We start from the raw sequence: 22,539 nt of genomic DNA on the forward strand, positions 1-22,539 counted from the left end.
AATGAAATAGAAACTAAAAGAACAGTAGAACAGATCAACGAAACTAGGAGCTGGTTCTTTGAAAGAATTAACAAGATTGATAAACCCCTGGCCAGACTTATCAAAAAGAGAAGAGAAATGACCCAAATCAACAAAATCATGAATGAAAGAGGAGAGATCACAACCAACACCAAAGAAATACAAACAATTATAAGAACATATTATGAGCAACTCTATGCCAGCAAATTAGATAACCTGGAAGAGATGGATGCATTCCTAGAGATGTATCAACTACCAAAACTGAACCAGGATGAAATAGAAAACCTGAACAGACCTATAACCACTAAGGAAATTGAAGCAGTCATCAAAAATCTCCCAAAAAACAAAAGCCCAGGGCCAGATGGCTTCCCAGGGGAATTCTACCAAACATTTCAAGAATAATTAAAACCTATTCTTCTGAAACTGTTCCAAAAAATAGAAACGGAAGGAAAACTTCCAAACTCATTTTATGAGGCCAGCATTACCTTGATCCCAAAACCAGACAAAGACCCCATCAAAAAGGAGAATTACAGACCAATATCCCTGATGAACATGGATGCAAAAATTCTCACCAAAATACTAGCCAATAGGATCCAACAGTACATTAAAAGGATTATTCACCATGACCAAGTGGGATTTATCCCTGGGCTGCAAGGTTGGTTCAACATCCGCAAATCAATCAATGTGATACAATACATTAACAAAAGAAAGAACAAGAATCATATGATCCTCTCAATAGATGCAGAAAAAGCTTTTGACAAAGTACAGCATCCTTTCTTGATCAAAACTCTTCAGAATATAGGGATAGAGGGTACATACCTCAATATCATAAAAGCCATCTATGAAAAACCTACAGCGAATATCATTCTCAATGGGGAAAAACTGAGAGCTTTCCCCCTAAGGTCAGGAACGCGGCAGGGATGTCCACTATCACCACTGCTATTCAACATAGTATTAGAAGTCCTAGCCACAGCAATCAGACAACAAAAATAAATCAAAGGCATCCAAATTGGCAAAGAAGAAGTCAAACTCTCACTCTCTGCAGATGATATGATACTTTATGTGGAAAACCCCAAAGACTCCACCCCAAAACTGCTAGAACTCATACAGGAATTCAGTAAAGTGGCAGGATATAAAATCAATGCACAGAAGTCAGTGGCATTCCTATACACCAACAACAAGGCAGAAGAAAGAGAAATTAAGGAGTCGATCCCATTTACAATTGCACCCAAAACCATAAGATACCTAGAAATAAATCTAACCAAAGAGACAAAGGATCTGTACTCAGAAAACTATAAAATACTCATGAAAGAAAGTGAGGAAGACACAAAGAAATGGAAAAACGTTCCATGCTCATGGATTGGAAGAACAAATATTGTGAAGATGTCAATGGTGCCTAGAGCAATCTACACATTCAATGCAATCCCCATCAAAATACCATCCACTTTTTTTCAAAGAAATGGAACAAATAATCCTCAAATTTGTATGGAACCAGAAAAGAACCCGCATAGCCAGAGGAATGTTGAAAAAGAAAAGCAAAGCCGGCGGCATCACAGTTCCGGACTTCAAGCTCTATTACAAAGCTGTCATCATCAAGACAGCATGGTACTGGCACAAAAACAGACACATAGATCAATGGAACAGAATAGAGAGCCCAGAAATGGATCCTCAACTCTATGGTCAACTCATCTTCGACAAAGCAGGAAAGAATGTCCAATGGAACAAAGACGGTCTCTTCAACAAATGGTGTTGGGAAAATTGGATAGCCACATGCAGAAGAATGAAACTGGACCATTTCCTTACACCACACACAAAAATAGACTCCAAATGGTTGAAAGACCTCAATGTGAGACAGGAGTCCATCAAAATCCTAAAGGAGAACACAGGCAGCAACCTCTTTGACCTCAGCCGAAGCAACTTCTTCCTAGACACATCACCAAAGGCAAGAGAAGCAAGGGCAAAAATGAACTATTGGAACTTCATCAAGATAAAAAGCTTTTGCAAAGCAAAGGAAACAGTCAACAAAACCAAAAGACAACTGACAGAATGGGAGAAGATATTTGCAAATGACATATCAGATAAAGGGCTAGTATCCAAAATCTATAAAGAACTCATCAAACTCAACACCCAAAGAACAAAGAATCCAATCAAGAAATGGGCAGAAGACATGAACAGACATTTTTCCAAAGAAGACATCCAAATGGCCAACAGACACATGAAAAAGTGCTCAATATCGCTCAGCATCAGGGAAATCCAAATCAAGACCTCAATGAGATACCACCTCACACCAGTCAGAATGGCTAAAATTAACAAGTCAGAAACGACAGATGTTGGCGGGGATGTGGAGAAAGGGGAACCCTCCTACACTGTTGGTGGGAATTCAAGCTGGTGCAGCCACTCTGGAAAACTGTATGGAGGTTCCTCAAAAAGTTGAAAATAGAGCTACCATATGATCCAGCAATTGCACTACTGGGTATTTACCCCAAAGATACAAATGTAGGGATCCGAAGGGGTACGTGCACTCCGATGTTTATAGCAGCAATGTCCACAATAGCCAAACTGTGGAAAGAGCCAAGATGTCCATCGACAGATGAATGGATAAAGAAGAAGTGGTATATATACACAATGGAATATTATGCAGCCATCAAAAGGAATGAGATCTTGCTATTTGCAACGACGTGGATGGAACTGGAGGGTATTATGTTGAGTGAAATAAGTCAAACAGAGAAAGACATGTATCATATGATCTCACTGATATGAGGAATTCTTAATCGCAGGAAACAAACTGAGGGTTGTTGGAGTGGGGGAGGGTCGGAGGGATGGGGTGACTGGGTGATAGACACTGGGGAGGGTATTTGCTGTGGTAAGCACTGTGAATTGTGCAAGACTGTTTAATCTCAGATCTGTACCTCTGAAACAAATAATGCAATATATGTTAAGAAAAAAAAAAAGAAGAAGGTAGCGGGAGGGGAAGAATGAAGCGGGGGAAATCGGAGGGGTATACGAACCATGAGAGACAATGGACTCTGAAAAACAAACAGGGTTCTAGAGGGGAGGGGGGTGGGAGGATGGGTTAGCCTGGTGGTGGGTATTGAGGAGGGCACGTTCTGCATGGAGCACTGGGTGTTATGCACAAACAATGAATCATGGAACACTTCATCTAAAGCTAATGATGTAATGTATGGGGATTAACATAAGAATAAAAAAAATATATATAAAAAAAACCCACAATGGTCTTCCTGTAAAGATGAAAAGATGCTACTTATTAAAGTGCTGGCACACAGACCATTTCCTTGTCATTGTGTTGAGACGTGTGAGAATGGTGCTATAGAGATGAGCACTTACAGGGCTGTTACTGTAAGAACTACCCTAGTAGCATTTCCCCTTTCACAGGAGGCCGGGAAAGGATGCAGTGGGGTTGAGGAGGGAAGAAAGACAGTATTCTTAGAGCACTTGTTGGTAGAGGGCCTAATGGATGTGAAATCTTTCCAGATTAAAGATGTCTGTTCTCCCCAAATTGATCTGCAGGTTTGATGCAGTCCCTCTCAAAATCCCAGCAAAGTTTTTTTTGTTTTTTGGGGTTTTTTTTCTTCCAGTCCAGGTGAAAGTATTTGTGTTGGGCTAACTTCCCTCAGCAACTCTAGCTCTGCTCTTCTGTGTGCAGCTGCATTCAGGCCTTAGGCTACTGGCTTGTCCTTAAACAGCTATGCCTAGCTACTTCATTAATAACATCTAATTTTCAACATTTATGACAGCTCATATAGTTTTTTTGTCTAGAGGAGTAAAGGTTTTTTTTGTTAAGATAAAAACAATCTTGCTCCAAAGTTTACGTGGAAATGCAGTGAAACTAGAGTAGCTAAAATGGTTTTGGAAAAGGAGAATAAAGTAGGCAGAATAACTACCTAATATTAAGACTTACCATATTGCTACCTTAAGTAAGATATTGTGTACTTGTGGAGGAAAAAAATCATAGATAACCAGGTAGAAGAGAGAACCCAGGCAGAGACAAGCACAGATACTCCCAGCTGATTTTGACAAAGGTGCACAAGCAACTCAGTGGAGGAAGGATAGCCTTCAGCGAATGGTGTTGGAATAATAGGCCAAAAAATAAATCTCCTTAAACCTCACACAAATATAAAAAATAATTCAAAATTGATCATGGGTTTAACTATACAACGTAGAAGTGTAAAACTGTCAGAAGAAAACATTGGAGAGCATCTTCTGGACTTAGGGTTTAGTTTTGCTCCTTAATGAGGAGTTCTTAGATAGGACACCAAAAATTAATGAAGTGGACCTTATCAAAATTAAAAACACGTGCACTTCGTAAGGCCCAGGTAAGAGGATGAAGAGTCAAGCTACAGAATGGGAGAAAATATTTGCAAACCATATGTATGACGAAGACCTTAAATTTGGAATATATAAAGAACTCTTGACATAATCAGAAAACCTCAAACAATCCAATTATAGGATGGACAAAAGATACGAAGAGACATTTTGCCCAAGAGGAGATACAGATGGCAGCTAAGCACATAAAAAGCTGTTTAACATCATTAAGGCATTAGAAAAATGCAAATTAAAACTACAATGAGATACCAATGAGAAGATATTAGGATTGCTAAACTTACAAATAGTGATCATACTAAGTGCCAGTAAGGATGTGGAGAAAGTAGATCTCTCACACAATCCTGGTAGGTATGTAAAATGATTTGGCTGCTCTGGAAACGGTTTGAAAGTTAAAAAAAAAAAAAAGTAACATGCACTTACCATGTGACCCAGAGATTACATTTGTAGACATTTATCCCAGAAAAATTAAAACTTACATTCACAGAAAAAACTGTACCTGAGTGTTTGTAGCAGCTTCCTTTGTAATAGCAAAATACGAGAAGCAGCCCGCAAGTTCTTCAGTGGGCGGCGGGTTGCACACCTCTGCTGTACCTGCTGTATGCATACAAGGGATTGTTACTGGCAGGAGAAGGGGCATGTGGTACTAATTATACACAGCAGCCTGGGTGGACCCGAAGGGCATTACGCTGAGTGACAAGAATTAAATCTCAAAATGTATGTACTATATGATTCCACTTACCTAACATTCTTGGAATACCAAAACTACAGAGATAAAAAACAGATGAATGAACGGTCCCCAGGGGACAAGGTCAGGGGCCAGGATGGGGAGTGAGACAGCATGTGGGAGTTCTTTGTGGTGATGGAACAGTTGTGTATCTTGAATGTGGTGGTAGTTACATGAATTAACACATGGGATAAGATTGATGGAACTACACACATGCGCGCGTGCAGATTAAAAAAGGATACAGACCGAGAAGGTGTATAATCTAACATTAATGTATCCGTGTCAGTTTCCTGGTTTTGCCGTCGAGCTGTGGCTGTTATATGTTGTTGTTATGTTGTTGTTACATACCCAGGTGGAGAAGCTGGGTAGAACGGTGCATGGACTCAGTGCACTACTTACGCAATTTCCTTTGAGTCTTTAATCATTTCAAATTGAAAAAGTTTTTTTTTTTTTTTTAAAGATTTTATTTATTTGACAGAGAGAGAGACAGCGAGAGAGGGAACACAAGCAGGGGGAGTGGGAGAGGGAGAAGCAGGCCTCCCGCCGAGCGGGAAGCCCGATGCGGGGCTCGATCCCAGGACCCTGGGATCATGACCTGAGCCGAAGGCAGATGCTTAACGACTGAGCCACCCAGGCGCCCCACAAATTGAAAAAGTTTTAAGAAAAAAATAGCTCTATTACTTTCTTTTCTAAAGTCTGAAAACCAAGCCCAAGAAACTCTCCATCGTGTCACACCTGCAATTTGTATAAAGTTGGGTGAATTCATCCATATTGCCAAATTTGCTTAGGCTCCTGGCCTGCCAGGAAATGACTTTTCTTACCATCTATAAGGCTGGGACCTGTAATCCATGTACTTGGGTGTCATTGGCAGATAGATGACATGCAAATCACAAGGTAAGCTGAGACCACGTAGTGTAACAGTCAGTATTGAGGAGGATCCAGGACTGAGCCCTGAGGAACTTCAGTATTTCGAGATTGGGTAGAGTAGGAGGAGTGGCCAACAAAGACCTAAGAAGGAACATTAGGAGGAAATAATGAGAGTGTAGATAAGGTGTCTTATGGAAAATCAAAGTAAATCATCTTTCCCTTCATATTTAATTACATTAATGCCTTAGCTGATGTATTTCAAACATTTAATGTCTTTGTTTGTGGATACTAGTGTCCTGGGTATTGGGAGTGGGAGTGAAGTCTGCTGTTTATGTAAGTATTATGCTTTTATATAAGTAATATGCTTTTTACATTCAATTTACTATCTTTTGAAAAAAGACTAATTTTATTTATTTTTAAAGATTTTAATTAATTTATTTGTCAGAGACAGAGAGAGAGAGCACAAGCAGGGGGAGCTGTAGGCAGAGAGAGAAGCAGGCTCCCCACTGAGCAAGGAGCCTGATGTGGGACTCGATCCCAGGATACTGGGATCATGACCTGAGCCAAAGGCAGACGCTTAATGGACTGAGCCACCCGGGCGTCCCGAAAAAAGACTAATTTTAATCAAATAACTTCTGCTTCATTGTTGTGCCCAAGTTGGACAAATTTTTAATTTTGTAAATTCATTCACAAGTATTGTTCAATCAGTCCTGTTTTTCCAGTATGCTACCTATTTTCTTGGGTGAGAATACACAATAGGAGTGGAGGAAATACGCCCTCATTTGGAGAAATTACTTTGAGGTAAGCTTACCTATAATAATAGAGAGCAACTGAATGACAACAAAAACAGGTTTTAAAAAAAAGCAGTAAGAATTATATACCTAACCACTGTGGAGATGTAGAATAAGAGAGTAAATAGGTGGTGAACAAGTGAATCAGGGGGACCTCTTGGAAAAAGCCAGTCTGTGGTAGGAAGAAGATAGTTCAACAGATTGAAGTAGCTTAGCTTAGCTGAGGAAGGAGGACCAAACAAAGTAAACAAGATATACAAAGAATGACCATTAAGGTTCAGAAATAAAATTTTATCATTATTTTAATGTTAAAGGCATCACTTGAATACTTAGAAAAATACAATATAAAAACGTTGTAAGAGCATATTTATATTTTTTAATGCTTTTAACAAATTGGCTATTTTTTAGCGGTCACTAAATACCTTATTTTTGATCTGTCACCTCAGATTTGAGACTTGCCATAGGTGCACTTTGATTTTCAACTTAAGGTCTGAATGCCAACATTTCCATTTTTGATTTGCTGAATAAGCACTATGCATTTTAAGAGTGTGTCCTTTTGGGTGCCTGGGTGGCTCAGTTGGTTAAGCGACTGCCTTCGGCTCAGGTCATGATCCTGGAGTCCCTGGATCGAGTCCCGCATCGGGCTCCCTGCTCGGCAGGGTGCCTGCTTCTCCCTCTGACACTCCCCCCTCTCATGTGCTCTCTCTCTCTCATTCTCTCTGTCTCAAATAAATAAATAAAATCTTTAAAAAAAAAAAAAAGAGTGTGTCCTTTCTTTTCAATCATTTATTTGCTTAAATGCAAAATTTGTGAAAGAGATTATTTCTAACAACTAAACAGTATCATGTGGCATATATCTGACTCCAGTTGATTAAAGTACATGCCAAATGTTGGGTTATAGTAAAGCAAGCTCTAATTATAGTTTGAAAAAAACCCCAACTTATTTCTAAATATGTTAATTAAACTCAGCAATAGGCTTGGTGTTCAAATTGTCAGCTACAACATCAGGCTTGCGAATAATAATGAAATACACAAAATCCTACTGGAACAACAACAAAGCTTGATCTGGTTAGAATGTTGTGTTTGATTATCCTGTGGTATAGTTTTAGATGACAAAAGTGGAAAGATGAGAATGTTTGTGGTGTTTTTAAAGAATACGTAGATAATCAGAATGTTAATTCTGATACCAAAGTGTTACCAGCCGATATTGTGTGTTCTTCAGTAGCCAGGATCTTACCTTGATTTCTGTTTCTTGTATAGGTTTTACGATATCACCATTTTAAGAGTGGTGCTCATGTTGTCTCCAAACTAGAAGGACCTTATTAGAAACTGCTTTGATAGAGAAGGGAAGGTCATTGATGGTGGGCAGATCATTTTGTCACAGAGATCAGTGATAATATAAAGTATATAATGCTTTAAACTTGTTGATTAGGGAGAATTAGATATGCATATATAATCTGGAGAGAGCAGTTCCTTTGTTTTAGATCACTTATCATTTTACAGTTCTTAGTGGCAATAGGTACCCATATAGTTAGGTAATGGTAGAATGTGAAACTAGTTTTTACAAATGGAGAATTCTCTCAGGGCGTCTGGGTGGCTCAGTTGGTTAAGCGTCTGACTCTTGGTTTTGGCTCAGGTTGTAATCTCAGGGTTGTGAGATCGAGCCCTGGGTGGGGCTTTGCGCTGGGCCTGGAATCTGCTTGAGATTCTCTCTAAAAACAACAACAAAAAAGAATTGTCTCTCCATTTTAAACCCTTCAGTTTTTAAAAATGATCTAAAAATCACAAACTTTTCTTTATTGGTTCTACTCATAATAGCATTAGATATTGTCCTTGGTAATTAACATTAATAGTAATCATTAATCTCTTACTGGCTCATGACTTTTTCCAAACCTTTTTCACCCAGTGGAGGAAAGAGTTATCTCTACGTTTTTGTACTACTTGCCAGTGACATTCAGGGGATGTTCATTAAAAATTGCTGTGAGATTTAATTATAAATAGTCTTTTTTAACAGCTTTATTGAGATGTAATTCACATACCATACAATTCAGTCAATTAAAATGTGCAGTGGTTTTTAGTGTATCCACAGATATGTTAAACCATCACCTCAGTCCGTTTTAAACCATTTTCATCACTTCAAGCAGAAACCCTGTACCCTTAAGCTCTCACCTCCCTGTTCCCATATTTCCCTAGCCCTAAGGAACCATTAATCTCTCTGTCTCTATAGATTTGTCTGTTCTGGACATTTAATATAAATGAAACATAATGGGTGTCTCTCGACTGGCTTCTTTCACTTAGCACATTGTTTTCAAGGTTCAGTCATGTTGTAGAGTATCCTAGAGTGTACATCTCAGCTTAACCAGGTTGACTGCCTGGTAAAACTAAAACGCCACCATTTTCCAGAGATTTTTGACAGAGTCCATAGTGTGCCATGGGATCACAATGTACATAGTACAATCCAAAATTACTCAGTCTATCAGAAAATTATGATTGAGCCTCAAGAGAAAAAAGTGGACTGATAGCTCAAGATGACCCAGGTCAACTGACCTACATTTGAATTATAAGAATTGTCAAATTAAAAAAAGTACTTATTTTAAGCATTCTTCATGAAGTAAAGGAAAACACATTTAAAATGAAGTGATAGAAAATCTCAGTAGTGAAATAGAAAAAAAAAAGAACCAAATGAAAACTTCAGAATAGAAAAATACAGTATCTCAAATAAAATTTCACTGAATGGTTTCTGTATCAGAAAGGAGACTCATAAGAGAAAGTCAGTGAAATTGAGTATAGATCAGTAGAAATTATTCTATGCAAACTAGACATGGAAAGATTGAAAGAATGAACTGATAAGGGATGAAAAGATGTAATATATGTAATGGGAGCCCCGGAAAGACAGAATGGGACAGAAAAAATAATGGCTGAAGATGTCCCATGTTTGGAGAAACATAGGAATTTAGAGAATCAACAATCACAGGAAGTCAAAACAATATAAATTCTAAGACAGTCACACTCAGCACCTCCAAATCAAAGTGTGGAATACAAAGGACATGAAAAGTCTTGAAAGCATCTAGAGGAAAAATAACATTTTACATACCGGGGAAAAACAATCTGAGAGATATCAGATTTCTCATCAAGACCACAGGGGCTAAAAGATCATTGAACAATATGTTTACAACACTGGAAGGTAGAAAACTATCAACCTAGAATTTTATATCCAATGAAAATTTCCTTCAGGAATGAAGTTAAAAAGAGAATATTTTTAGATACATGAAACTCAAGAGAATTTATTGCTCAAGACCTTCCTTACCAGAAACGCTAATGACACATTTCGGAATGAAGGAAATGTTAGCAGAAGGAAATGTGGGTCTTCAAGAAAGAAGAAAGAGCATAATAAATGGTAAAAAAATCTCAGTGTATATAAAACACTTTTTTTCCTCTTCTTTATTTTTTTAAAGATTAAAAATTTTTTTGTTTATTTTTAAGTAATCTCTACACCCAAGGTTGGGCTTGAACTCACAACCCTGAGATGAAGAGTTTCACGCTTCACCGACTGAGCCAGCCAGGTCACCCCTCTCTTAGGTTCTTTAAAACTTGACTGTTTAATTTGTTTTGGTAGATATTCAGTGAACAAATATATAATATGTATGACAACTATAACATAATGGAGAGAGATAATGGCATAAGCAAATTCTAGTATAATTATAGACCTTTAAAAATTTTTTTTGAAAAAAGGAAAAAATCCTGTGGAGACAAAAAGAATAAGTGACTTATAGGGGAAAGAAAATCTGTTATAATCAGACAATTCGACAACAAAGGTTTATGACAGAAAAAAAAATCCTTTAAATATTTATGATACCCCAGAAGGAAGAACACGAACACAATCACCTTTCAGGTATAAAAAGCACAAACAAATGTCCTCAACTTGCAGGAGCCTGGGGAATGTTGATCCCTTGAATTTTTCCTGAACAATCTAGTACTCCGCTAGAGAATGAGCTACAGACAACCAAAATGACCGTGGAGAGTCAGCTTAAGGACTGGAGTTGCTCATTAAGTAATTGTAGAACTGAAACAGAAAACAAGTTATGGGAGAGGAAACAGCATTTACGGCCGTACACTCTAGGAATGGATGTAGGGTGCAACTATAAAAGTAGGTGGTGATAATTGGAATTTATACACATTTTTTTCAACTTGTTTTCAGGCATCAAATTTTTGGTTCTGGTATAAATAATGTTATTTTGAGATTGTTGTGTGTAAATGTCAAATAAAAGCAAATGCATGATTATGGAGTACTCCAATTCTCTTATCCCCCATGTCCTTAAGAATCAGGCCTGTTGGTGCAGAAGAAAGGAGACACTGATATAAGATAGAAGAGGACAACTGTAAGCTCTGTAGTTCTGAATTTGAATTGGAAGTATCAGAATGAGCTGCTGAGATTTCCATAATTTGCAAGAAGGACTCCCATAATTTCCTGAAAACTGCTCTGCTTACAGTTTATGATGTGGAGAGAGAGTACAGATTAAACTCAGCCAAGAGAAGAAGTGCATAGGGCAGAGTTCAGGCGAGTACTGGTATTATATAAGACTGATGAATCACTGACCTCAACCTCTGAAACTAATAATACATTATATGTTAATTAATTGAATTTAAATTGAAAAAAAAAAAAAGGAATCCTCCTTGCTTCTGGCACCTGCAAGTGCAGCCCTGGTCCTGGGACCCTGCATCATATAGGGAGGGTGAGGTGAGGAGAGAGTTATATCGTCATGCCAACATCCTCCCTCACTTCCTCTTTCCCCAGGAAAGTGGAATATACAAATTCATACTTGTTATATCAAGCTAGTCCTGATTCAGGGATCCTTTTTGTCACTATTACTGCGTTTTGTTTTGGTTTTGCCTTGAAATTTACTTTGTGTGGTAAAATGTAGGTACAGCAGGCTTTTAATAATGGTATTCACATCCCTCCGATTTTCTTTCATCTTATTTTTATTCTTTTCATTTTGAGCCTCTCTTCTGTGTGCAGCAATTAGTTGTTTTTACTTGCTAAGCTAAAAAAAATTTCACTTTTTTTTTATTATGTTAGTCACCATATAGTACATCATTAGTTTTTGATGTAGTGTTCCACGATTCATTGTTTGCTTATAACACCCAGTCCTCCATGCAATACGTGCCCTCCTTAATACCCATCACTGGGCTAACCCATTCCCTTACCCCCCTCCCCTCTAAAACCCTCAGTTTGTTTCTTGGAGTCCATAGTCTCTCATGGTTCGTCTCCCCCTCCGATTTTACCCCCCTTCATTTTTCCCTTCTAAGGTCCTCCATGCTATTCGTTATGTTCCACAAATAAGTGAAACCATATGATAATTGACTTTCTCTGCTTGACTTATTTCACTTAGCATAATCTCCTCCAGTCCCATCCATGTTGATGCAAAGGTTCGGGTATTCATCGTTTCTGATGGCTGAGTAATATTCCATTGTATATATGGACCACATCTTATTTATCCATTTGTCTGTTGAAGGGCATGTCAGCTCTTTCCACAGTTTGGCTATTGCAGACATTGCTGCTATGAACATTGGGGTGCATATGGCCCTTCTTTTCACTACATCTGTGTCTTTGGGGTAAATACCCAGTAGTGCAATTGCTGGGTCATAGGGTAGCTCTATTTTCAATTTTTTGAGGAACCTCCACACTGTTTTCCAAAGTGGCTATACCAACTTGCATTCCCACCAACAGTTGTAAGAGGGTTCCCTTTTCTCCACAACCTCTCCAACATTTGTTGTTTCTTGCCTTGTCAATTTTTGCCATTCTAACTGGTATAAAGTAGTTCAATAAATGGTGCTGGGAAAATTGGATAGCTATATACAGAAGACTGAAACTCGACCATTCTCTTACACCATACACAAAGATAAACTCAAAATGGATGAAAGACCTCAATGTGAGACAGGAATCCATCAAAATCCTAGAGGAGAACATAGATAACCTCTTCGACATTGGCCACAGCAACTTTTTTCAAGACATGTTTCCAAAGGCAAGGGAAACAAAAGTGAAAATGAACTTTTGGGACTTAATCAAGATAAAAAACTTCTGCACAGCAAAGGAAATAGTCAACAAAACAAAGAGGCAACCCACGGAATGGGAGAAGATTTTTGCAAATGACACTACAGACAAAGGGCTAATATCCAAGATCTATAAAGAACTTCTCAAACTCAACACCCAAAAAACAAATAATCAAATCAAAAAATGGGCAGAACACATGAACAGACACTTCTCAAAAGAAGACATACAAATGGCTAACAGACACATGAAAAAATGTTCATCATCATTAGCCATCAGGGAAATTCTAATCAAAACCACATTGACATACCACTTTACACCAGTTAGAATGGCAAAAAATCTCTGTCATTTCAAACACTGCACGTAAAATGCAAAGTACTAAATAAGCCTTAGGCGTTATTATTTTTTTTTATTATTATTTTTTAAAGATTTTATTTATTTATTTGAGACAGAGAGAATGAGAGACAGAGAGCATGAGAGGGAGGAGGGTCAGAGGGAGAAGCAGACTCCCCGCCAAGCAGGGGGAGCCTGATGCGGGACTCGATCCCGGGACTCCAGGATCATGACCTGAGCCGAAGGCAGTTGCCCAGCCAACTGAGCCACCCAGGCGCCCTAGGCGTTATTTTTATCAGGACAATATAGAGATTAAAGAAGTCCTAGTAGGAACAAAACTGTAAGTATGTTGTATATTTAAAAAATAGTAACAATACTGTGAGCAATTGTACTCCAGTAAGATTTGGAAATGTGGATGAAATGTGCATTAGAAAACCATAAGCCACTGTAATGTCCTTAAGAAGAAATAGAAATCATCTGAATCACCTAAGAACATTTAAAGAAACTGAGTCTGTAATGGGACGTTCTCCTTCCACAAGACTTCAATCTCGTATATTTTTAGGCATTTTGTACCTTCCCCCCCTTTATTTTTTACATTGAAATACATATGATAAAATACACAAGTGCTAGATGTGCCATGATGAGTTTTGACAACGGATATACCTGTGTAGCTGTCATCGCAATCCAGATGTAGAATGTTTTTATCACCCTGAAAATTGCTTTGTGCTCTTTCCCAGTTAACGTTTGTTTCTCCAGCTACCGGTTGTTCTGGTTTCTATCCCCATAACTTAGTTTTACCTGTTCTGAAACTTTTTATAAATAGAATTCTACATCATGTATTCTTTCCTGTATGATGTCTTTTTTATCAACATATAGGTTTTTGAGATTCATTCAGTTTGATGTATATGACAATAGATTTTTCTTTATTGGTAAGTAGTCTTCCATTGTATAAATAATATGACAATTTATCCACCTCCCTGTTGATGGCCATTTGAGGTTTTTTTTTCCCGTTTTGAGCTATTAAAGTATAGCTGCTGTGAACATTGTTTTACTCCATGTGGTCTTATGGATGAAGAGGCTCTCTTTTACTTTTAAGAAAGCAATAATTGAATCCTCTATAAATTGTTTCAGAAAATTTGAGTTTTCAAAAAGCCATTTACCTCACTTTATGAAGATAGTAACACCTTGATAACAAAACTTGAGGATAGTACAAGAAAAGAATGTTAATATAGAACAATATCACTTATGAAAAGAAAAGCAAAAGTCCTAAAGAGACAATTGAATCAAACTCAGCAGTGTAGATGTTATATTTGTCAATACTAATAAGACAGGCTTATTTTTCAATTTAATGTCTCTGAAATTGGGATGCTTTTTAAAATAATGGCTTCTAAAATTATAGTTGTGTGTTCTCCTTTAGTGGCACATGACATAGTGGTGCATCTTTATAATCAATGGAATTTTAGACTCCGTGATACATGGTACATTAAAAAACAGAAGTACAATCATGTGGGTTTCATCCCAGGATGCAAGGGAGTTTCAACATTAGACCATCTATTAGTGTAATATACTATACTAATAAGTTGAAGGAGGAAAACCATAAAATCTCAATACTAAAAGTAATAAAATTGAATATCCATTCCTGATACTTTTAGCAAATTATGAGTTGAAGATAATTCTCATAACCTGATACTGAATTTCTACTGAAAATCTAAACCAAGGATCATACTTAATGGCGAAACATTAGAAACATTCCCACTAAAATTGAAAGCAAGGTGAGAATGTTTCTTTGAAGAAAATCCCATTCACAATAGCAACAAAACTGTAAGGTACCCAAAACTAGAGATAATAAAACATAGATATATCAAATAAATATATAGATACCTAGTTAAGAAAAGATAAGTAATAGCTATATAGATAATAAAAGTTCTGTGCAGAAAACATTCAGTATTATTGAATGACATAAAAGAATATTCATAAGTAAGATACACTGTATACATGGATGGGAAGTCTTCTTATAAAGACATCAGTTCTTTCAGATTAATATATAAAACCATTGTGAGTCCCATCAAAATCTCAGTGTGTTCTATGGAACATATTAAGTTAATCCTAGCATTCATTTGGAAGAGCCATGACATTTTAAAAACCTGGTCTGCGGGTGTAGAGAGGTTATTACAGAGCTTTCGTAATTAAAATAGTGTGGTGTTGGTCCAGGTATAGGCGTATACATAGGATGACCATATATCTCAGTTTGCCTAGATCGGTTCCAGATTATGCTTGTTGTTCTGGTGATTATTAATAGGCTTCCTTTTACCCTGAAAGCTGTTCAGGAAGACTGCTTTAGGAATTTCTGAAACAGACCGATTTGATTTGCAAGCTAAGTGATGGTATAAATCAGTGGTGAAAGGATGTCATTCAATCAGTGGTGTTGGGACAGAAAGAAATGGGATGGGTCTTTATCTCACACTACATGCAAACATTTATTCCAGGGAGACTAAAGACTTGAAATGAAAAGTAAAACTTTAAAACTTATAAAAGAAAATATAGGACATTATCTGTATGACCTCTGGGAGAAGGTAAGGGAAATTTCCTGGGACACAAACCACAAATTATGAGAGTAGAATTGTGGTTGCAAAGGGATGGGGAGATAGGGAGAGGTTGGTCAAAGGGTACAAACTTACAATTATAAGATGGATAAGGTCTTGGAGCACCTGGATGGCTTAGTAGTTTAAGCGTTCGACTCTTGATTTCGGCTCAGGTCACGATCTCAGGGTCGTGGGTTTGAGCTCTGTGTTGGGCTCCTCACTCAACGGGGAGTCAGCTTGGAGACTATCTCTTCCTCCCTCTGCCTTTCTCCCCCTAAGTAAATAAATCTAAAAAAAAAAAAAGATGAATAAGGTCTGAGAAGCTAATGTATAATGTGACTATAGTTGATAAAACTGTGTTGTATGACTGAACTTTTCTAAGAGAATGGAAATTGTTTTACTGAAAAACACCACCAAAAACAAAAGAACACATGATTAGTGTGTTAACTCAACAGTGAGAATCCCTTCATGATGTGTATGTATATCAATCATCATGTTGTATACTCTAAATATATGACAATTTTATTTGTAAGTTATATCTCAGTAAAGCTGAAAACAGTGAAAAAGACAAAAATTGTAAATTATAAGACTACATTGACCTTAAATAATTTTTTTTACGAATAAGACATTATAAACAATGTGAGAAAACAAGCCCACATGCTGAGAGAAGAGATTTGTAACACATTTAAACTAAGCTTGAGTAAACAGAATTCCTGAATATTAACCCAAACCCCAAAAATGAACAGCACACACACAGTATAAGAAAATGGCAAAGGAGGGGCCCCTGGGTGGCTCAGATGGTTAAGCATCTGCCTTCGGCTCAGGTCATGATCCCAGGGTCCTGGGATTGAGCCCCACCTCGGCTCAGCGGGGAGCCTGCTTCTCCCTCTCCCTCTGCTTCTCTCCCTGCTCATGCTCTCTTTCTCTCTCTCTCTATCTCTGTGTCTCAAATGAATAAATAAAATCTTTAAAAAAAAAAAAAGAAAATGGCAAAGGATATTAACTGGCATTTTACAGAAGAGGAATGTGAGATGACTAGTGATAATGTAAAAAAAGATTCTTAACCTTAGTGGTATTCATGCTTGTAAAGTTGAAGACTCATGTGTCTTTCATCATAGCAATTCCACTTCTAGGTATACAGCCTGGAGAAACGTTCATAGATGAGCACTAGGCAACATTAGTAAAAATATTCATTTCAGAATTTTGTATGATAGCAAAATAATCAACGTCTAAAATTGTTAAGAACTAAATTCTATAATCAGGAGAACTGATAAATTTGGTCTATGAAAGTATTCCATATAGCAATTAAATCTAACAAACTAGAACAATGTGTATCAACGTGGGTAACATGTTTTAGCAACAGTATTAGAATAAAACCACATTTCAAAGGCTACACACAGTTTGACATCAGTTATAAAGTTTAAAGACATTCAGAAAAATAGTCTTATGGTTGTATATATGTACTAATAATATAAAATATGTATGGATATAGTAAATGCCAGGATAGTGGTTGGTAACCTGTGGGGAGTGGATGAAGGAGAGAATATGGAAAGGTAAAGGGATACTTAGGGAGCATCAATTCTATCCTGTTAAATATTTTCCATTTCATTATTTATTATTTGTTATAAATATAGATATAATTTATTTGTCTAATTAAGTTTTAATATTTCCTACTTTTAAAATAGCCTAAAATATTATTGATGATTATGAATCCTTTCACTCTTTTCCTTTTCTGTAATGCCTTTCGTCTTCTTTAAAATCTGAGAAATATGCCAATAGCAGTATGTGTAGTGACTATACAGCTTGATATTTTTTAAAATAAAGAATAGAATCATTTTTTATACTTCTCTAAAAATGGTTTAGGTAATTTTCAAGGTTCCTTCCAGCACTAAAGTATACTTCTTTGATGTTTCCAAACAACAGAAAAATCTTTTTTTAATACACCATTCTGACAGTGGGATAAATTCAAACTTTGAGGATAATGAAGCCAATTTCCTATAAAAGTTGTTTTCAGTCCATCCATCTGCCTGTCTCTGTTAAGCAGTCATTTGTCATCTTCAAGAGGTGTCACCAAACTTTTTATGTAAAAGGCCAAACAGGAGATATTTTAGGCTTGGAAGGCCACAGTGTCTGTAGTCAGAACTCCTCAACTCACTCTGCTGTTGTAATGAGAAAGCTGCCATAGATAATACTTAACCATCTGAGCCACCCAGGCGCCCCATGCCATAGATGATACTTTATAAGTGAATGGATGTGACTTTATTTACAATGAAATTTTACTTACAAAAATGGTCAGTGGGCTGGATTTGGCCTCTAGGTCAACATTTGCCAACTCATGATGTACAACACACAGAAATTACTTCAATAATATTATCCTCTTATTGCAGATGGGGAAAAGGAGCCATAGAGACCTTAAGTGGTATCATTCAGGTTAAATTAAAGGACCCTTACCTAAGGAGACATACCTACAGAAATGTTGCCATGGTCAATGTCAAAGAGATTACTGCCTGTGTTTTCTTTTAGTTTTATGGTTTCAGGTCTCACATTTAAGTCTTTAATCCATTTTGAGTTTATTTTTGTAAATGGTGTAGGAAGGTGGTCCAGTTTCATTCTTTTGCATGTAGCTGTCCAGTTTTCACAATGCCATTTATGGAAAACACTGTCTTTTCCCCACTGTATATTCTTGCCTCCTTTGTCATAGGTTAATGGGCCATATAAGCTTGGGTTTATTTCTGGGCTCCCTGTTCTTTTCCATTGATGTCTGTTTTTGTGCCAGTACCATGCTGTTTTGATTACTACAACTTTGTAGTATATCTTGAAATCTGGGATTGTGATACCTCCAGCTTTATTTTAGATATGTCTCTTCAAGCAAGGGAAACAAAAGCAAGAATAAACTGTTGGGACTACATCAAAACAAAAAGCTTTTGCACAGTGAAGGAAACCATCAAAAGATGAAAAGCAACCTATTAAATGGGAGAAGACATTTGTAGATGATATATCCAGTAAAGGGATAATATCCAAAATATATGAAGAACTCAAACAACATAATAGCAAAAAACCAAACAGTCTAATAAAAAAATGAGCATAAGAACTAAACAGACTTTTTTCAAAAAACAAAATGGCCAACTGGTACCTGAAAAGTTGCTCTACATCACTCATCATCAAGGAAATGCAAATCAAAACCACAAAAAGATGTTACCTCATACCTGTCAGGATGGCTAGGATAAAAAAAGACAAGAAATAACAGGTGTTGGTGAGGGTGTGGAGAAAAAGAAACCCTTGTGCACTGTTGGTGGGATTATAAACTGGTGTAGCCACTGTGGAAAACATCATAGAAGTTCCTCAAAAAAATTAAAAATAGAGATACCATATAATCCAGTAATTCCATTCCTGGGTATTTACCCAAAGACACAAAACACTAATTTGAGAAGATATATGCACCCTTATGTGTATTGCAGCATTATTTACAAAGCCAAGATATGGAAGCAGCCAAAGTATCCATTGATAGATGAATGGACAAAGAAGATATGGTGTGTGTGTGTGTGTGTGTGTGTGTGTACATACATACATGTATGTATATGGAATATATATAGTGAAATATTAACCATAAAAAGAATATGATTTTGCCATTTGTGACAACATGGATGTACCTGGAGAGTATTATGCTAAATGAAGTAAGTCAGAGAAAGACAAATACCATGTGATTTTATCTATATATAGGTCTAAAAAATAAAACTAATGAAAAGGAAAGAAATAAAAAAGTAGACTCTTAAATACAGAGAACAGACTGATGGTTGTCAGAGGAGAGGTGGGTTGGGGATGGATGAAATAGATAAATGGGGTTAAGAGGTACAGACTTCCAGTTATAAAATAAATAAGGAAAGAGATGGAAAAAAAAAAAAGTGACCCTAACCACATGGTAATAGAATTCTTTTGGCATTTATGATGTTCATAGATAATTTTTTTCCTTCGTCTACATGTAGAATATGTTGAGAAGGTCTGATCTCTTAATTTTTCAGAATTAATCTTTAGATTATGATTAGAAAACACATTGCTGGGTCTTTACAGGAATCATTTTATGTATTTTGCCGAAGTTTGCATCCCTTTTCCTTATTCACATGTAGAAACAAATACAAAAACTGGTGTGATTTAATTTGCTGTTAATTAGATTTGTATATTTTACAAGCCTTTGACTTAACATCCATAAATAGCTTTATATAACATAAATTACTACTAAGCAGTTGTGTCAGTTGTATTTCTTAATTTTTTTTTTTTTTTTAGATTTTATTTATTTGAGAGAGACAGAGACAGTGAGATAGAGAGCACAAGTGGGGAGGAGAGGGACTGTCAGTTGTATTTCAAATAAGCTTTATGAAGAAATTTCTTTGCAATTACTTTGACTCAAAGTAATTGAACATTTATTTATTTACATTTATGTTCAAGGTCTAGGAAGTATATTTTTTCCTCTCCAATTTCATGGGCTAGAGAATAGTATGTTTTGTATATATCAAATAATTATGGCTCTTCTCTGTATACAGAAAATAGGCCTACCATGGTCATACTGGAATCTTTGCAAATCTAAATTAATTTAACCTGAATGAAAACTGCCAGGAAGGGGCACCTGGGTGGCTCAGTCTGTGAAGTGTCCGACTCTTATTTCAGCTCAGGTCATAATCTCAGGGTTGTGAGATCAAGCCCCGTGTTGGGCTCCACGCTCAGCTTAAGATTCTTTTTCTCCCTCTCCCTATGCCCCACCCGCACTCACTCACGCAGGCATGCGCTCTCTCTCTCTCTCTTAAAGAGAAAAAAAAAAAAAGACAAAAAAACTGCCAAAAAGCTTTTTATCTCCAGAACACAGAAAGTGCATGTGTTTCAGAAAGTTATCATATGAACCAGAGCCAGGATTTGAACCCACAATGTAGTCAAGTAGGTGTTCTTAGAGTATTAATTTTAAAAGAAGTTGAGATTTTCAAACAAATTTTTATCTTACCAAGTAAATGGTTGTATTTATTTTTCTCAACTAAAAATTGAATGTGTCTGTCTTTTCAGGGACATCAAACCTGATAATATATTGATGGATATGAATGGACATATTCGATTAGCAGATTTTGGTTCTTGTCTGAAGCTGATGGAAGATGGAACGGTAAATAAAGATAAATCTCAAGTCACTTTATCCACAGATATCTCCCTTGCTACTTGTCCTCTTTATCTGTTTTGGAAACCATCTATTTATATTATCTAAGTATCCGTCCGTCCGTCCATCCATCCATCCATCCATCCATCCATCCATCCATCCATTTGTCTTTCTATGCTCCACCTTTTCCCACAGTGGCATTAGGGATACTTATTCATAATAGAGTCTGTTTACAAAGTCCAATGCCATTTTTAACTGCTTATATTAATGATGTTAAGATTGATATAATGTGTCTTTTATGAGAACCTTGTTTGGTTTTTTTCTTTAGCTGAACTGTTTGTTATTGTACTTGAGATATTTTCACAGTTTAAGAGAGGTGAATAAAATAAGTCCTACATGGAAGAAGAAAATGTGACTCCTTCTTCACCTTTTTTTTTTTTTTTTTTAATCTTTCTTTCCTTGTTGTCTAGTTTTTTTGAGGGACAATATTCAACAAATGAATGATCAGAACATCCTCTACGTGGATTTAGTTTCACATTCCCATTTGGTTTACTTCTACTAACCCTAGATCCCTCATATAAACTTAAAAGTTTATATGCCCCAATTTTATTCCTTGTTTTGTTTGTTTTTACTTCATCTTCCTGGCTGTATAGCAGAAGTCCAAATATATGTAATTTCACTTTGGCAGAAACTATTTTGGAGAGCAGTTTATATAATATATTCCAAAGGCCATGAAAATGTCATATTATTTTGGACCAGTAATTTGACTTCTGAAAATTTATCCTAAGGAGATAAACTTTAAAAAAATAGATTATATGACTTCTGCCTCTGGCCATGATGAAAGGAGTAATCGGTACCAAATTGTCCTCTCACTATAAAAAACTGTAAAATTGTACATAATATTTGGGACAACTGTTTTCAGGCAATGGACAACAGGCAGCATAAGACTGTTATCTTTGAGAGAAATGAATTCATGAGATGTACCTTACAGTTTCCCAGGATGGGGACTGTATGCAGGCTCTGGTGCAGAAACCTAGAGTTAGAGCCGAGGGTAGTAGTCATACAGAGCTGAGGAGAAAGACATCAGAGGTGAGTTAGTTGAGTTAGTTAGTCTGCAGTGCTTAACACTGGAGAGGAGGGAGTTGTTCAGAGAGAGGGCCTAAAGATATGGGGCTATCTTTTGAAGGTTGGGCTACCAAATTATAGATGCTGTGCATCTGAAAATTGAACAGGTTACTGGAAATCAAGCAGTGCTGGGGAAGAGACAGTACATGGGGACACTGGAATTTCGTCCCTGGGGAGCTATTTAACACCTTTATAACATGTAAGACTTACTCCAAACCTGTGTAATAGTCTAAATCCAAGTCCTGATAAAATTCATTGAGTTTGAAAGTGGTCTGCCAAGTCAAGGGGATTGAGATGAATTTTAGAGTTCTACAAATCTGCCCCCAAAGATTGTAATTGTAAGCTAACCCTTGTTTAAAGAGATCAGGCAGTATTTTTTTTATCTGCTTCAATAATAATTAACATCTTCAGCAGAAGATAACAGAGTCCATACTCTCTATAATATCTTTCTGTCAGTGACCAACATTCAATTAGAAATCACGAGACCAAACAAAAATGGGGATAGGGATAGGGATTGTGATACAGACTTAAAAAATAAAAGTAGTCAATAGAAACTTTGATAGCACAGATGT

At 36.7% G+C, this 22,539-nt stretch overlaps 1 protein-coding gene across 11 annotated transcripts in view; it reads left to right on the forward strand.

Annotated features, from left to right (window-relative positions):
- The window catches only part of CDC42BPA (CDC42 binding protein kinase alpha), a 347,703-nt gene that overhangs the window by 133,759 nt on the left and 191,405 nt on the right, over window positions 1–22,539 (forward strand). For all 11 annotated transcript variants that reach the window (XM_064594441.1, XM_064594443.1, XM_064594442.1 and 8 more), the window contains exon 6: window positions 20,758–20,851. In XM_064594441.1, coding sequence (XP_064450511.1) covers window positions 20,758–20,851 — 94 coding nt within the window. The remainder of the gene's footprint in view (window positions 1–20,757; window positions 20,852–22,539) is intronic.

Source organism: Mirounga angustirostris, unplaced genomic scaffold (assembly GCF_029215605.1).
Source record: "Mirounga angustirostris isolate CCGP_5_RB_7025 unplaced genomic scaffold, mMirAng1.0.hap1 SCAF_6, whole genome shotgun sequence".
NCBI classification, from domain to species: domain Eukaryota; kingdom Metazoa; phylum Chordata; class Mammalia; order Carnivora; family Phocidae; genus Mirounga; species Mirounga angustirostris.